Genomic DNA, 19,344 nt, shown 5'->3' with positions numbered 1-19,344 from the left:
TGCTGCAGCATTTGTTGATAAGTTGTTTGTGGAGATATATGTGGTACTTGTTGATGTGGTGTTTGTTGTTGGAGCTTTTGTTGAGAATGTTGTTGCATTTGTTGAGAATGTTGTTGCATTTGTTGAGATGTTGTGGCATTTGTTGAGAATGTTGTGGCATTTGTTGAGAATGTTGTGGCATTTGTTGGGGTTGTCGCGGCATTTGTTGAAATTGTCGCGGCATTTGTTGAGGTTCTTGCACTATTTGTTGAGGTGGTTGCACTATTTGTTGAGGTGGTTGCAATATCTGTTGAGGTTGTTGAGGTGGTTGCAATATCTGTTGAGGTTGTTGAGGTGGTTGCAATATCTGTTGAGGTTGTTGAGGTGGTTGCAATATCTGTTGAGGTTGGTTTAGTGTTTCCTCTTGCAGTATTTGTTTAGGTTGTTCAGGTTGATTAGTTATTTGTTGTTGAGGTAATTCCGGATTGGAAATTTTCAAATCTTTTAAATCCTCCATCACTCCCCACTCATAAATTTCTTGCAACTGCATCATTAATTTTTTTCGATATTTTTCCACTCGTTTTTCGCGATCTTCCTCTTCCTCCTTTTCTTCCTCCTCTTCCTCTTCAATTTCAAAATCACATTTGATTAACGGCGATTCATGTTCACTTGGTAGCAGTTGATATAATTGTGGATCTGTTTGTTCGTTTGTTTGTTCAGTAATACCAAGTTCCTGTTGTTGAGTTTGCAACTGAAGTTGCTGTTGTTCCTGTTGGTGCTGAAATTCAGTTGCTGAAAAAAACGTTGAAAATAATGGGTTTGGAGATGACAAGGTGGTCGATGTCACCTCTGATGATGACGTCGTACAAAATGATGATGATGATAGTGATGATGACCATGATGAGTCATCACAATAGAACGATGAATCTACAAAATTGTTAGACGGCCTTGACTGGGAAGACATTTTCAAATTTCACAGCTTTCGTATTTGTTAAAGTTGTTTAAATAAACGAATTAATCATACATCGCTAAACCACCTCTTATATACCTACTCGTCGAGAAGTTTAGCAAAATTTTACAATGTTAATTCTTCATTGGCTAATTACAAGAATCAACTTTGTCAATTAAAAAGTTATAATTTAAACTTTCCATTATTTTACGACCTGTTATAATTTAAAATATAAAGAGGAACACTTTAATTATTGACTTTGAGTTGATAGCTACTTTGCTTTTTATTGGCTAACACAGGCGAACTTGTCCATCTCGTTAATTAATTGAGACTCACGATCAATTATATGAAAGTATTCATTACATTTACGACACCATGGTTTTAAAATCAACTTTAAGTTAATTGAAAGAGATTTTATATGTTTAATAAAGATTTTACGAGTTTGAATCGATAGCTGCTTTATCACTTTGCATTTTATTAACTAACGCAGCCGATCGAGTCAATAAACTAATTAATTACCATCTACCGATCATTTGAAAGTATTCTTTTAATACATTTATGACACAATTTTATTCATTTAAATCAACTTTGAATTTACTAATAGAGATTGTATATGTCTAGTAAAATTTATTCGAATTCTACTTACTAACAGTCGTGAAGGAAAGTTTTTGGAACGGTTTAACCCAATCAACAACATCTTGGATAGTGAATTTTTCATCAATAATATTGGATCTTAATTTTTTCATTGATTGTATTGGATCTTCATTTTTTCAAAAATAAATCAATCCATCTTTAAAACGGTAATATTTTCACTCTATCATTTTTTTCAAAAATTCTAAAAAATATACTTAACCATTAGTGCTTTACTTTTGTCTGAGTGATGGAACTTTCACGTTTCAAATACGCGTGTGTCTATTCTGATGGATTTGAATAGATGTCTTACATTTTATGAAAACGGAGTAAATTGCCGAATCTTATATACATATAAATTATGATTACATTTTAATTTAATTAAATTTGATTTAAAGTTTAATCAATGTTTATGACATATATGTATCATTATTTCTAATACGGAATAATAAATTTACTCTATGATATATGTAAATTGTAACTTTAAGTTTTTTAATATCCTGTAATACCAGACGCATGTCAAATGGAAGTTATGAATGTCTCTAATTACGGATGGAAATATGAACAGAAGAAATTTTAAGAAAAATAAATTAAAAAAAAATTCAAATTTGAGTGAACATTCAGCTGGTCAAAAATGCTAACAATTGTGATGGTAACATTCATAGCACTAACAACAACACCAGTAACAACGCAACCGTTGATTTAGCCTTGAGTGCCTTGTTGCATCGAGATATGCCGAACTAGTCCGTTACGTTATTCGTAATGATTCAGTCAATGGCCACTTGCAGAGGTTGGCGTTGCAGTTGTAACTGTCATCATCGTCGTCATCATCACATCATTTTGATTATCACCGTCATCGTTATCACCACCATCACCATTTAAATCTTTATGGTTCCTAACGTTTAGTCCTCTTCAACATCATTAATGTGATGTAATGTCTAATTATCGTTGAAAAAATAAATGACTCAAAGATTCCAGAGCAAAATTTCATTAATTATTGTGTAATTATGTCTTGAAAATGAGCTTTTTATTAAATAAACAATCAGCAGTAATACGAATTTCTGGTTTATTTATAATCAAAATGAAAAATTAATAACTTTAAAAAAACAAAATGAAGACAGAATGCATTTTAGCAGCGGATTTACATAAAATAAAACATTGAATTCATTCACTTTCGTTGCTCATTTAATATGGTATTTCAAATTCAACAAAAAAAAATTTTACTAGAAAAAATTTCATAAAGAATGAAAAATTAAATTAGTAAAAAAAAGTATTTTGTTATAATTAATTAATTAATTAATTTATTTATAATTATTATTCTTATAATTAATTATAATTATGTCTTTTCTTTATTAAGTTCTTGAACAAATTCCTCTAGAAGCTCTAGTACGTGTCGGACTTTTTCTGAAATTATTAGTTTTTATAAATATTTAAAATAGATATATAATTTTTATTATAATTTAATTATAAATAATAATACGTTAAAAAGGCCAACAAGTTTAACACAAGATCACAGCTACTATGCTATTTTTAATACAATTTTCGAAGCTTTATATCTTAATAAAATTTCGACTAATTTTGTTTTCAATAACTTCTCTAAATTTATCCCTTAATAAAATTCACTCATAATAAAACTCTCTCGAAATTATTTCAAAATTAATTTCATAATAAATCCTTTGATTGTTATTATCAATTTAAATTAGCCAAATGAAATCTAACTTATTTCATCAGCGAGTTCAACTCGCTTGCCTTTTAGTAGCTGCTTCATTTTGGCTTTATCATCGTATATCTCGTCCAGCACTTGCTTCACATCTTGCTCCAATCTTCTGGCTGTTGAGAATTTTATTACTTTAAAAATTAATTATGGCTAAGTTATAATTATTATCAATAACAATAATAATAGGCTCAAACTGAATAATGAAAATACGATTTAAATGACAAAATAGCGATCAAAATGACCAACTGATGATTACAAGATAATATCATAGCAATAACAAAGTCAATAAAAAAATATTTAATGTTGAAAACAAAAGGAAAAAAAACAGAAAATACAAAAAGACAATAGAGACTTTCGTTATTCATAATTTGCTGTCTCAGAGCTTTGCTGGTAGCCTGAAGCATCCTTTCCACCCTCCAGAACAACACAACGTCACTGCAGTCGACCTTGACATTGACATGGGTAGGGTAACTAATTAATCAACCAACCATTGTAATAAATTAACTCAAGCAATCGATCATTTATTATACACTAATGTTGTTCTCTTCAGCCTCTCTTGACAAATTAACTATTTCAGATTCAAGTCCAAACACTCTTACTCTTATATGCGTTCAACCAACCAAACAACCATTCAATCAACCAACCAACCGACTGACCAGCCAACCAACAACCATCAGCCAACCAACCAACCGAATTATCTTGAAAACCCTGCTGATAATAATAGAAGCCCTTCTGGCAGTTTGCTGCTGTGATGAGTCTCCTGGCGAGAAAGTGCTGCCTGTACATTATATGCCACGTTTTCTCTATCTAATTGATTAATTAATTAATTAACAAATTAATTGTATAATTAATTAAAAATAGAGAATGATAAATGCTATAATTTGAGTTCCACGTAAAATTTACAACATAACTCAAATGAAATTGGGTAACGAAAGAAAACAACCAACAAAATCATCTTGGACGTCGATTGATTGGGCTTCAAGGTTCTTCCTAACTGCAATTAACTCATCCTTTCCGAGCTTTGAACTGTGCATCAACTTCAAATTTTCATAACCACCATCATTATTAGGCATGTCATTATCATCTTCATCACTATCAAACATATCGTCATCATCTTTATCATCAAACATCTACATTAAAAATAATCCAGCCTAGCTTTACTATAATTACATTAAGAACTAACTTACCCTTACCCACATACAACTCTACCATCACTAGGAACAATCTATCAGCCATATTCATGACAGCCACATAGCAAATAAACAGCCCCCAGTGTCACCCCTAGCAGAAACGTCCTCACACAGAGATAGTGTAGCGGTATAGTGTTCGATCTTCCACGTTGCAGTGATCAGATTCGAATGCAAGTCTAATCAGAAGCAAATGTGTATAACTGTATCTGTACTGTACTTTCGAGAAATGGAAAAATACCTTGATATAACTTACATTTCCACCGAGTAGCATCTTATCCAACTCATTCTTCACGGATCTTCTGAGGGACTGTTCCTCCGATCGAGACATCCAGTACATGTACTTCTGCCAAAACGATGGTCCTAGCATGTCTCGCATCACGTGCTCGCCTACGATCGTTACGAGGATTAGTGATTATTATTGGTGATTATGATTAAGTGGGGATGAAGAAACAAACTTTCAACCAGCCTACCAACTGACCAACCAACTAACCAAAAGCCAACCAACCAGCCAATCAACCGACTAACCAACTAAACAACCAACCAACCAATCAACCAACCAAACCAGCCAACCAGTCTACCAACTGACCTTGAGATTTTTTATTGAGAAGAACTTTCCTCATGAATACAATGGCATCATCCCATTGTTGTCTGTTGTGCACCGAACGATCTTCCAACGTGTTCATCTGTATGACTCTCTGTATAGTTAGTATAAACAATAAAAATGCATGTGTCGGCGTTCATTGATCTAGTGTCGTTTCGAAACGAAATGAAATTTTCTAGCAAGTAATAAAATCGAAGGGAGAAGTAATTAATATCACAAGGTTGACCGGAGTAAAAATTTAAAAAATCTACTGAGTCTAGCCACCCAACAGTTTATTCAAAGCATTACCAATCGGTTTGCAAGAAAAAAGATATCTAAGACTATTTTAACACTGAACAAACTATTTATTAAAAAAAATTATCATTAATAAATTTTCTTTAAAAGAAAACACAAAAAAATCCCAAATTAAAACAATAAAAACAAAACTGCCAAAAATGCCTAAAAATGCCAAAGAAAAACTCACAAGGCTGTTAATAGCTTGCTGGTCCCATTTCAAACGTTTCTTCAACTCCTCAACTATCTCTTTCTTCAGATCATGAAATACGTCATTATCATTTGACGCTGCTACTGCTGTTGCTGCTGCTGATGACGACGTCAGTAAGTTTAGAAATTCTTCTAATAATGTTTCTCTGGCGACCTTTTATACAAAACAATACAATACAATACCTTTTATACAATACATTTTATACAATACAACACAATACAATACGATACGATACGATATAATACAATACAATCCGATACAATATGATACGGTACGAAACAATACAATACAAACATCAATAGATTTCTTCGGCAAGATCTTATCAGCCCACTGTTTCAACTTGATGTCAATGGCCGTGTTAAAGATACTGTCAAATAATACAACAATGACAGATGGACGGTTTAAATTCATAATTAATTTGATTCATAATTATAAATAATTATAATTATAAATAATTATAATTATAAACAATTATCATCATCATCATCATCATTATCAAAACGTACCCAGCATTCTCAGCGTGAGCCGCTGGTAGGTAGATATTTTCAAAGAAATGAGTGGAAACTTCGCTCCAGAGATTTTCCGCTATCACTTCTTCCCTGAAAAAAAAAATTAATTTCATAAATAAAAGTGAATTTACATTTTTAAAATATTGAAACGATAAATAAGTCAAATTAAATTTAGTTAAAGTAAAATTTAATTAGGCCAATAACTGATTCAATGTAAAATTTAATTTAAGTGAAGGACCATTTCATGGCTGATATGTTACTGAGGTTGACAACTTCGTCCAGTATGTCTCCTCTTGCTTTTTCATACAATTCTTCCTACAAACAATACACATTAACGTATATGTTGTAAACACACACTCACACACAAACAAAGACAGACAGGCAGACACACACATGTACAAATGCAAGCACACACACACGCACTAGACAACACAGAAACGTGATAACATTAACATGACATCGATGTAAGATAGCATGACATCAAAACGACGTCGAAATAACATCACACGACAACCTCATGACATTACAAGACATAAAATTACGTCACTAACCCTATCCATCTCTCGAAATTTGGGATACGTGTTTTTCCATTCAGTTTCCAGGTTGAATTTAGTGGCTGCAATAAACATCAAGTGATCATTACCATTACTACCAATACCGTACTACTACTATTACTGCTACTACTACTACTGCTGCTGCTACTACTACTACTACTACAACTACCACCACCACCACCACCACCACCACTATTACTACTACTACCACTACTACTACAACTACTACTACCACCAGCATTATTACTACTACTAACAACAACCTTTGAAGGCATCGGCCTGCTGTTCAACAGATTGTCTGACCATCTGCCAGAAGCACTGAGAAACAGCGAGGCACAAGTTCATTGTGCCCATTTGGTGGGCCCGTAAAACGCCCCCTCTACAAATTTTTATAATTTTATTATTATTGCTGTTGCTGTTGTTATTATTATTATTGTTGTTGTTGTTTTGTAAATTAAAATCGTTGCTACAACGAATAATTCAAAGAACGAACTTGAAGAGTTTGGATTGTTTGAAAAATCTTTCTTCGTAGTCTTTTATTTTCTGGATTGAATCATTTGAGTTGCCTTGCAAAGCAATTTATTAAAAACCATCATTGCTAGAATAATTAAAAGTAATAGTAGTAGTGGTAAGAGCAGTTGCAGCGGTAGAAGTGGCAGCAGTAATGATAGTGGTATAATTTTTTGGTTGTTTAAATACAATCTCTCTGTAATATTTCACAAAGGAACCAACAACAAACACACAGCAAATGTAAAAACAAGTAAGTCAACTGCAATAACGGTGCCAGACGTCTTACTGATTATACCATCGTGCCGACCAAACGGTAAATGACATGTAGTTACACCGACGATAACCTTTCCCGGTGACGACAGCGAAGTAGCCCATGGCTTTCATTGGAAATAATTTCCCTTCTAAAATCTTTCTAATCTGGGAAAGGATTTGGAATAAATTGAATAAATATTGTCGGCCTTCTAGCATTCATACATTCATTCATTCATACATTCATCCATCCATTCATCCATCTATCCATCCATCTATCCATCCATCTATCCATCCATCCATCCATCCATCCATCCATACATACATACATCCATACATACATACATCCATTCATTCATTCATTCATTCATTCATTCATTCATCCATTCATTCATTCATTCATTCATTCATTCATTCATTCATTCATTCATTCATTCATTCATTCATTCATTCATTCATTCAATCACCCATCCGTTCATTTATGGATTCATTCTTCCAACCCATCCATCCGTTCCTTACTCGATCTGGATTATGTAGCATGGACTCGGCCAGGTCAACCTTGGTCAGCACGAAGATGGTTCGCCTGCCACTGGGGTCCATACTACTGACAAGATCTGTCACGTTGCTTCGTTCCGCGTCAAGTGAGCCGTCTGTTGGTTCATAACTTTTTTTAAATAATTAAATTTTTTGAAAAGAAATGGTGCTAATGAAATTATGAATTGCTGACAAAGATAAGATGATAATGACGAGAATGGATAAATAAAGTGATTAAATGATGACAAAATGATAACGAAATGATGAGGAAACGACGATAATACAAAGACCAAAGTGATAGAATCAGGGCGATAAAAGTATGTAATAAATAGTTCAATGATTACAATAGGAATGATTCATTCTAGTGTAAGGGAACCTTGTATGCATAGGATGATGGAGTTAGGGTTGGACATGTGGTGCTGGCACATCTTCTTTATCTGTTCTCTTGTGTCATCTGCCATGTCAGTAGTAACGGTCTGCATGATTGGAATCGGTAAGTCGATTATTCGGTCGGTCCTTTAATCGGTCAGTCGGTTGGTCCATAAATTAGGCAGTCGGTTGATCGGTCAATCGGTCTTTTAACCAATTAGTTAGTAGTTTCTCCATCAATCAACCAATTAATCAACCAAACAACTAATTAATCAACCAATCAGAGTGCACGATCCACTAACACTAATAACTCCTGGCAAATCGACGAGCACCATTCTTTGCAGGCCAGGTCCTTTCACACTGAGAGATACAGTCTTCCATTCAAGAATGCATAAATTATGTTAATTAAAATGTATCTTGCATAATATTATGTTAATTGAAATGCATAATATTAAGTGAGACTTATGCTTCATTTGCTGAATAATTTTAATCTTGGAAAAGCAATCAATAAAGGCTGGCAAGTTTTTAAGGTCTCAAGCCAATTATTTTATTGCTAATATTACTATTAATGTAATTATTATTGTTGTAATAATAATAATAAAATAACAATAATGATAATAATAATTATTATAATTATTATTCCTAGTTACCTCTTGACTGACAGTTTGATCTTTGCGGAGACTACTCTTCATCCTTCTCTCTATCTCTCTTCTTAAACTGTCCAACTATCATTCGTTAATTAATCATCATCATCATCGTCGTCGTCATCCTCATCCTACTTGATGATGGCATCATACGTGATGATTACATCATCATCGTCATCATCATCAGGAACATCGTCGTTGCCATCATCATCATCATCCTCATTATTATTACCATCACCATCATCATCATCATCGTCATCATCATCGTCATCTAACATCAGACTCCTTAGTGAGGTCGTACTCTTTGGCGTCATCCTTCAACCTGGCCACGTGATAAGGACCCTCACTCATTGTCACTTGCACCGGTGATTTCGTCATCATCTCCCCAGAACCTCTGAGTCAGTCGGTGAATGAGTGAATACATGTACGAATGAATGCCATCACCATCATCTCTCTAGTATTAGCACAACTGAAACACAATTACTCCGAACTCAAATCAAAAACATTTTACGAAAAAAAAAATTTTTTTACGCACACGCAATCAGTCACACATTCAACATAACTTCCCAGCTTATTATCAATCCAGAAAGCCCGCCACCACAAAATGCCAAACGCCTACCTACTTAACTACCTACCTACCTACCTAGGAAATATGCGCGCCTGAACGATCATCTCCAGGACACTGGTCTTGCCGGCACTCTGATCCCCGATGACGACGACGCGAGGAAGTTGGTCTTGGACGTTATACGTCATGTCGTAATCGGATAGGGAGTCCAAGACTTCAGAGTACATGTCTATCAGAGAGCGCTGTTTGTTTGTTTGCTTGTATGTTTGTTTGCATGTTTGTTTGCTTGTATGTTTGTGTGTGATGTTCTGTTTGCATATAACAAACTTTAATCTTTTTCTTGTGCAATCCATCTTTCTCTTTAAGCAGGAGACTCTTCTTAAGCTCCCTGTTCTCCTTCTCCAACTTCTCAATCTCTTTCTGAAATCTAATCTGCTTGGGTTGCGTTGATCACCGCAAATTCACTGAGAGATATCTCAATGATGTATCACTGATCATCATCATCATCATCATCATCATCATCATCATCATCATCATCATCATTATCATCATCATCATTACTATCCCGACCAATCACATCATCCTCACCCTTATCATCACCACATAATCATCATCATCATCATCTTAACCATTTATCAAACGACCAATCATCATCATCATCCTAACCAATTATCAATGTCATCATCATACTGACCTGCTGATGCACAAGCTCTTGTTGTAGCTCCTCCAAAGACTGACCACTCCGTCCTCCATGAGGTGATGATGATGATGATGATGTAGAGTCCGATGATGATGATGGAGAATCAGACGATGATGATGATAATGTAGAATTAGATGATGAAGTTGATTCATTTTTATGCACATTAACTTTTACTACTTTGGGTATGTATAGAGCTTCTGAGCCTTTGATATTGAGATGTGTTGTGTATTTATGTACACATTTGTATGTATGTATGTATGTGTGTTAGTGTACATGTATCGGTGTGTGTGTGTGTGTGTGTGTGTGTGTGTGTGTGTGTGTAGATATAGATATAGTCATCAAGTAAATGTGTCAATGTAAAATATACAAATAGGTGAGATGGTTTGATGTACGAAAATAAATTATGTACATAATAATAATAATTAATAATAATAATATTAATAATAATTGAATGAATGCAGCGGTAATAATGGGAGAAATGTTTAAAAGTTAACCTTGAAGTAAATAGTTGTTCAGCTGGTTAGAGAAAACTGAGAGGTTTAACCTATCTGTTGTGTAAAAATATTTTCAAACATTTTTTTCACCAATTTATTCATAAACAAAAATTGAATGGACGGAAATAATCTGAAACATTATGATCCAATAAACATATAAATCTAACATAAATAATATTAAAAGTAACAGTAAATAATTAATTAAACAAATTAATGAAGTTAAAGTGCTATTCATTGATCTACCTTGCACCATCTCTGTCAACCTTTCAACATCTATTGGAAAATTTTTGGAAGAATTTTTCTGCAAACCAGATTTTTTTTTTCGCTGTTTTGTTGTATAAAATTTAAAATATTAAAAACTCAAATACATTATTAATCTAAATCTAGCCAGCAAGTTTGAGAAACATCAAAAATTAATGTTCGACTTAAATCAAAATTTTGTTGATCACTAAGTCTATTAATTCAAAATTTTATTGATCACTAAGTCTATTATATTAACAACACTGATTAATCTTGAACCAATTATACATACAAAAACGACAAAAACGCACACACACAAACACACAAATACAGGTGCAAATACGCAAATACACACATAATACAGTCACACACACACACACACACACACACACACACACACAAGCAGTCACACAAACATAAATATTCATACTTCATTGATGATAAAAGAAAAGATAGCAATAGGTAAGCAGAGGAAAATTTTTGTTGAGAATGGGATGTGGTCTTGTTCATATCTGTTCTCTTTTTGGCCTCCAATAAATTCAAGTTCATTGTTTATAGAAATTTCTTTAGAAGAATTCTTTTGAAAAAGGAATGTGCATGTAGTGTGCAGTTGTCTGCCACCATTTGTTTTGCACTTTATAAAATTTCCTCGAAAAAGTAGTGACAGGTTGCTCCTGCATTATTTTTATTTAATAAAATAAATAGAAAATGAAACTTATAATAGTGAAAAATCATATTTGCAAATAAAAAAAACTAAATAACAGAACAACTGTACTGTGCAACTACTAAGTAAAAGTGTACTTACCTGTTAAGAAACCTATTTTAATTCTTTATATTAGGACTAGTCATTTTTGATACAACTTCAATAAACATTTTAAAAACTATACTACTATCTCTTTTCTATCTACAAATTTGAGTAATATTGTTTTGTTCTTTTATAGATTATAATATAGTGTTATATGATTACTAAAATACTAATGCTGTATGTGTTATAAAGGGATATGTAACTGTAACTTCAATAGAACTAGTTAATGAGTATCTATAATATAATTTATAATAAAATGACATGTAGTAGATAACTATACTATTATATACATCCTAACACTCTGAGTCTGACTGAATGAAAGCTATATAAAAATAGATTAAATTTATTTCATGTTAAAAAGTGACATCTATATAAAAAATAAAAAACAATTAGCATTATTTAGTAAAAAAGTCAATATTTTAAGTTTTCAAATTAAAAATAGGATTGTTAAAGAAGTGAAAACAGAATCCTCATATCATCAGATCACATCACTAACCAACCTGCAGTACTTTAATTTAAATAGCATATCTAATATTATTATATAACTTATTAAATTAACATAAATATTTATCTATTTTTTTATTGAACTAACTGCTAACAAAATTAAAATTTCATCAGGATTTTATTACTCTTTAATTTATTTATAAATTATCAATTTCAAATTGTCATTATTACATATTTATGTATAATTTTTTGATAATTGTATATTTAAAAATATATTTATTACAAATACTAAATATATATTTCAAATAAATAAAATTTTATTTAGAAAAATGTCATTAACTAAAAGTAAACAATTTTAGTTAAAAGTGAACTCCATAGTTACAAAGGTTTAATAATAATGTGGATGATTGAACAGATCCACTCAAGGGGAGGCCTATTTACCATTATACAACACTTTCTTATGGGTTGAAGCAGGGATATGCAAAGAATCTCAATTTTTGCAACTTTTAATTATTTTCGGTAATGTTGATTTTATTTGTTTAAATTTATACCGAATAAAAGTAATTAATTACCATATTGAATAACAATTTAAAAAAATAAAATTTTAACATTTTGAATAAAAGCAATATTCCGTAATTAGTAAATATACTATCGTAACTTTTGACTCGAACGATAAAAAATCACCCTCCATCTCCCCTCCAAAAGTAAGCTCCTTGTTCGACCGTTGAAAGTGAGCGAAGGCCGTTATATTTATTCTAGTTATATGTATCAAACAGTATCTTATTGAACAAAATAGTATCATAAAATGAATAAAGATACTTTTTTTTAATTTAAAAAATTCTCAATTTGATTTCATTGCGATATCGATGATGATTGTGACCTGACTAATTAAAAAACATCAAATAAATTTTATAAAATAGGATGGGTATATCGTTGGGGTAAATGACGTCATGTTAACAGTAGTTATTTCACTAGATGGTAGTTGATCAGCCTGTATAAAGGTTATATTCAATTCCTATCAAATAAATTTGACCAAATATCATACGCAGGAAGAACTAAATAAAGAATTAGATAGATAGATATACGTAGTTATAATACATTTATAATGTTGTATTTCACATTCAAATCGTACAATTGTTTTATGGTTTAGTCTCAAATTATTTTGAATTCTCTCAAAAAATTTAAACTTTTTACTATATACTAGTTACTTTTAATAACAATTTTTAGAAAATTTTCAATTTGATTTCATCGCGATATCGATGATGATGATTGTGACCTGACTGATTAAAAAGCATAAAAAAATTTTGAAAATAGGATGGAGAATTTTTTATATTGGGATGTTTGTATATAAAGCGAGCAAAATTTTAAAATAAAAGGGCTTATAAATTTACGCATATTGGCTCGGCTTGGCTTGGCTTCGCTCGGCTTGGCTTCGCTCGGCTTGGAATCGGATGTTAAGCAAGGTGTGGTTTCAAACTATTTTGAATTCTACCCGAAGTAACTAGAATCCATGTATACAAATAATTAATAAGATTATATGCTTATATAAAAAGCCAATATAGCAGATTCAACCAGCCAATCAGAAAGTTTCGAAGGCGTTCGTTCGATGACGTCAATTTAATACGGTTAGCATTGTGGTTGAGACTGTATAATAGTGTAGTACATACATTAGATAAGTTTTTTACTGATGTGAATTATTGAAATGATGAAAATGTATAGTTGAAGCGAGTATAAATAGGCGCTGAGACAAAACGAAAATCAGATCAGGCATTCTGCTTCGCTTGAAGCAGTCTGTCTGATCTCATTTATTTAAATTTTTTATTTATTTATTTATTTTATTATATAGAGTTATATATGTTGCCTGTGGTTTGTGTGTTTGTATGTTGTATTTTTTTATATTTTAGGTGGGTTCTATAGCGGTTGCTTATGCATACATACATACATACATCATGTTTGTTTGTGTGGTAATAAGTTATGTTCTGTTTTACTCTTTTTTCTCTTTCTTCATGGGTCTTGAGTTAAGTTAATGAAACATAGGTAGGTGAGATTGAGATTAATTTAATATATAGGTAGGCTAGGGCATAAAGTAACTTAGTTACATAGGTAGGTTAGGGACTTCTATTCTTTTACTCTACTTGGGGGTGTGTTTTTTGTTTTGTTTTTTGTTTTGTTTTGTTTCACACCATACATATAACAGGTACGCGGTGGTTCCTGGTTTTAGTGGGATTTTTATTGATTGAATGTGGTAGTATGCGTGGTTATATAGAGTTATATAGAGTTATATAGAGTTATATAGAGTTATATAGAGTTATATAGAGTTATATAGAGTTATATAGAGTTATATAGAGTTATATAGAGTTATATAGAGTTATATAGAGTTATATAGAGTTATATAGAGTTATATAGAGTTATATAGAGTTATATAGAGTTATATAGAGTTATATAGAGTTATATAGAGTTATATAGAGTTATATAGAGTTATATAGAGTTATATAGAGTTATATAGAGTTATATAGAGTTATATAGAGTTATATAGAGTTATATAGAGTTATATAGAGTTATATAGAGCATAAATCCTATATAGATACCTTTATTTGAGGTTCTTTTCTTTGCCGACCGGTCGGCTTCTTTGCGTTTCTCTTTTTACATTTTAATTGATTAAACAAATATCATTTTTCCATTCATTTAGGTTCGTTCAGGTTCATTCAGGTTCATTCAGGTTCATTCATTCAGGTTGAAACTTCCAGAGGAGTTCATCGTGGACGATCAGAATGGTTGTGATGTTACGCCACGTTCGTTCATTCATTGGCAAAGAATGCACGCCTGACAGGGGTACGTTTTACGGTTTCTTGGCGGTTCCTTTTTTTGCCAGTTGGCTGGCTTTTTCTGCTGGCGGGTTTCACCGCGGCTCGTTTTTCAATTTTCATTTATATTTATTTAAATAAGTTTTTTTCATTTTATTCATTTCATTCAGGTTGAAGCTTTCAGAGGAGCTCATCATGGCAGATATCAGGCCACGTTCGTTCATTCAGTGGCAAAGAATACACGCCTGGCTGGGATACGTTTTAGCCTTTTTTTTCTGTAATTTAACATTAAGTAGGAATGCATACACGCACACACATACACACACAATTACATTAATTAGCTATATAGGTAGGTTAGATAGGCATAATTTTAATTGTAGGTAGGATAGATAGGAAGCATCCAACACTAAGGTAGTTGAATAGGTAGGCGCGTAAGTTTATCGTTTCTATTTTTTCTTGCATCCACATTACACGCATCAGCGTATCACACACACACACACACAATTGCATACATAAACACATATGTTAGTATTTGAGCGTAATTTTATTTTCATTACACATTCTAATTTATTATTACTAAGGTTGAGAGTAATTTAACTTCATAGGTAGTTAAGGGCAATAATGTAATTCTAGGAACAATCTTGTAATGTAAATTAAAACGCTGTAAGTGTATCGATAGGTAGGTTAATTATAAGTTTTATATTATTATTATTAGGTTGGAGCCCAAGGCATTACGTAGGTGGTGGGGTGGGTGCCGAAAGGCCAATGAATTGGGCTCTTGAGATTTGTAATTTTAGGTAAGCTATGGCCGTAATGTAATGAATAGGTAAGTTAAGGCTACGTTGTAACACATACTCATTAATAGATTTAGGGTTTAAGTTTTATATTATTACTAAGTTGGAGCCCAAGGCATTACGTAGGTGGTGGGGTGGGTGCCGAAAGGCCAATGAATTGGGCTCTTGAGTTTTGTAATTATTGGTAAGCTAGGGCTTAATTGTAATGAATAGGTAAGTTGAGGGTACGATAGCCGATAGACTCTGAATTTCAAAGTCTCTTGTCAGAGGTAAGCCTTGGTGGCCAGTGGTGAACCGGCAATGGTTTACTATCCGGACGGCAATGGTTTACTATCTGCACGGTAATGATTTACTATGCGGCATGGCCATAGTCTACTACCCGCACGGCTTCCGGACGGCAAATGGTTTACTATCCGCACGGCAATAGTCTACTATCCGCACGGCAATGGTTTACTATCCGGTGCCCTGGCTGTCGGTGAGCCTTTGTGCAAGGATGGAGAATGAAGGGGGACTTTCGACTATCGTACCATTAATAATTTAATATAAATTAGCTAAAGTAATTGAATAGGTAGATAGGATTATTTTTATTAAGCAATTTGAGATGCAGGCACCGCTAAGCTTTCTAATGAGAATCTTCTGTTTATCTTTTCCATCAACACGGGCTGTGTTTCAACAACAATCTCGAGGAGGACTGGCACCAGTTTTGGAAGACAACGTAGGAACCGGAAAGCATTCAACATTCTGCCTTTGTCGAATGGACGACGGTAAGTTTTTTTTTACATTTTAATCTCTTTATTATTTTTAGTTATTATTTATTTGCCATTATTTCCATTTTATAATTTTTTGCTTCTGAGATTCTAACATTCATTTACTACTACGCTAATAAAAAAATTGTCTACAGAATTATGAGAGGTGGGCTGTGGTGGGAGTCAGCACGTTTCAAATGGTGGTCTCATGATGATTTACGTATGATGATGTGGTGTAGGAAGAATCAGCGCGTTGGCTGTTCGACTGACACTCAGAAGTTCGGATGAAATCTTGTGTGCCGATCTGAATGTGGTGGTCGGTGCAATGGATTAAAATAACGACGATTTTTGAAGTAAGGTTTAGTTTCGTTTTTTTTTGTTTTTCTCATTCATTCATTTTTTCCCTCAATCTTTCAAATTATTCTTCCATTAATTGACGTTAATTCATTCTATTCATTCATTCATTCAGTCTTTTAACTAATTATCTAATTATTTAATCATTCAGTTCATCATTTATTCGTTCGTTCCTATGTTCCTTGATTTACTACTAAGCTAATAAAAACTTTTTACAGAATGATAAGATGTTGGCTGTGGTGGGCGTCAGCACGTTTCACATGGTAGTCTCATGATGATCGTTCCGATGACAATTTGAAGAAAACAACAACGACGATTTTTGAAGTATGGTTTAGTTTTTTTTTTATTTTTCTCATTCATTTTATCACTATCTTTCAAATTATTCCTCCACTAATTGATTCATTCTATTCATTCGTTAAATCATTTATTGATTGATTAATTAATTATTCATTCATTCAACCAATCGTTCAATCATTCAGTTAATCATTTATTCGTTCGTTCTTTTGTTCCTTGATTATTTATCAACACGCTAATTAAAAAAAACTTGTCTACAGGATGATGAGAGGTGGGCTGTGGTGGGCGTCAGCATGTTTCAGATGGTGGTCTCATGATGATCGTTCCGATGACAATTTGAAGATAAAAGAAAATTTGTTCTTGTACCATCGTACCATTGAAAGTACTCGAATTTGTCATCTCAATAAGGTAAGTTGCCTTTTTTTCCAATGGCTTGTTTTTTACTTTAAAGAATTATTATTTTTTTCAATTTAGTGTTTTTCAGTATCCGGTCTAATTCATTCCATCGATGCGTGTCAGATGATGGTCGGTGCAATGGAGGTTCGTCCGTAGTGAGTGAAGAAGTTTTTAGAGAGTACACGCCCGCACATTTACACGCACACATCAATAAAACACACATACACAACATCCATTCATTCGGTGTCGTTGTTGTTATGTTTTTCTTCAACTTTCTATTTCCTTTACCAGACTTAATTTAATTCGTAGGTAAGTTAGGGATTGAGATGAGTTGAACAATCGTAGGTAGACTGGGGCTTAAAATTAGTTAAAAAGTTTCAAGTAAAATAAAAATGCTGAAATATGTAAAATAAAATACCTAAAACATGTAAAATTCCAAAAACGTAGAAAAACATATTTGTAGGTAGGTGAGTTGAGTTAATTATTATAAGTAAGCTAGGGCCCTGAGAGTAATTTAATTGTAGGTAGGTGACTGACTACTATTCTTGCGACTTTTTACTAGTTTTTTGTGATGTGTTTGTTTTCGCTTCACAGCCCCACACCAACAAAACAAACTACATTTTATTCTCGTCGTCGCCTTAAATTTTACCTTTTTGAACAATCTTTTTAATAATGTCTATTTATTAAATTATTTATTAAATGTTGACTGGTTTCTAGTTTTTTAAATTTGGTTATATAATTTTTGGATATTTCTTGATTTAATAAAAGCAACTGTGTTTTTCTTTCTTTACTAAAATCTCGAAATTGTTTGTAGATCTGTACAGTTAAGTGTTTGTTCGAGTTTGAACAAGCCTTGCAAATATTTTTCAAATATGGTTCATTGATTGGTCGATTGGTTGGTTGATTAGTTGATTGAATGAATGGTTGGTTGATTGATTGGTTGATTGATTGATCTCATAGTATTGTATATATGAAAAAAAAAATCCGATTAAGTCAACATACGGCTTTACTTGGCCACCAGACAAAAGCAGACAAAAGCAATTTCTACCAGACAATTTTACCAGACAATTTTAAAAATTTTTACCAGACAAAAGCAATTTCTTTCTTTATATTGACAAAAATAATTGTGAAATGAATATATTGACTTACCGCCACGACACTGTTGTATGAGACCCAGTAAGCCAACGTATGATTTCAGCGACCATAATTTCTATGAGCACCAGCAGAATGTAAAATATTCATTGAATGTAATGAAGATAGTTGTTCAAATAACAATTTTGATCTATTTAGGCCGTTTATTTCATGAGCAAACAAATTTTTAACATGATCGAATAGTGTAAAAAAGGATGACTTTAGTTCAATCCTACTAAGCCAACCTGCGGCTTCAGTAAAAAGCCACCGGATTTCACAGGACCAAAAGTATAATTTTTATATTCAAATTAACAACAATAATTTAATAATACATAATATATTTAATATATAATATTAAATATATTATGATAATATTTAATAAAATCATAATTTTATTTAATAAAATTAAAAAGAATTACTACAATGTTTTAAGCATATTAAGTCAAGTAAATATTTTATATAGCTTGCTCGTTAAAATCCCTGCAATTTCGTAAGCCAATAATCCAAGCATGTCAAGTAGCCCGACTCTTGACTCGAACGATAATAAATCACCCTCCAAATCTCTTTCGGAAGTAAGCTCCTTGTTCGACCGTTAAAAGTGAGCGAAGGCCGTTATATTTATTTTAGTTATGTGGGTACGGATCCACTAAACGAATCT

General features: G+C 32.5%; 1 protein-coding gene across 1 annotated transcript; it reads right to left on the bottom strand.

The window, feature by feature from the left end:
* Positions 1-2,894: 2,894 nt before the first annotated feature.
* HELRODRAFT_82157 (hypothetical protein) lies at positions 2,895-9,919 on the bottom strand (the record flags this gene model as incomplete). The annotated part of the gene is made up of 22 exons (XM_009022436.1): positions 2,895-2,962; positions 3,278-3,388; positions 3,628-3,721; positions 3,966-4,082; positions 4,223-4,312; positions 4,719-4,852; positions 5,052-5,160; positions 5,530-5,703; positions 5,845-5,917; positions 6,057-6,149; positions 6,298-6,374; positions 6,611-6,675; positions 6,877-6,992; positions 7,107-7,179; positions 7,468-7,540; positions 7,892-8,022; positions 8,283-8,382; positions 8,578-8,649; positions 8,926-9,000; positions 9,196-9,313; positions 9,563-9,726; positions 9,812-9,919. Coding segments are annotated over 22 exons (2,235 nt in total), but the record flags the coding sequence as incomplete, so codon positions are not given.
* Between the last annotated feature and the right edge of the window lie 9,425 nt (positions 9,920-19,344).

The sequence above is a fragment of the Helobdella robusta genome, assembly GCF_000326865.2.
Source record: "Helobdella robusta unplaced genomic scaffold HELROscaffold_31, whole genome shotgun sequence".
NCBI lineage: Eukaryota > Metazoa > Annelida > Clitellata > Rhynchobdellida > Glossiphoniidae > Helobdella > Helobdella robusta.
Note: the sequence above shows the minus strand (reverse complement) of the source record. Positions and strands in the feature narration are given on the sequence as shown.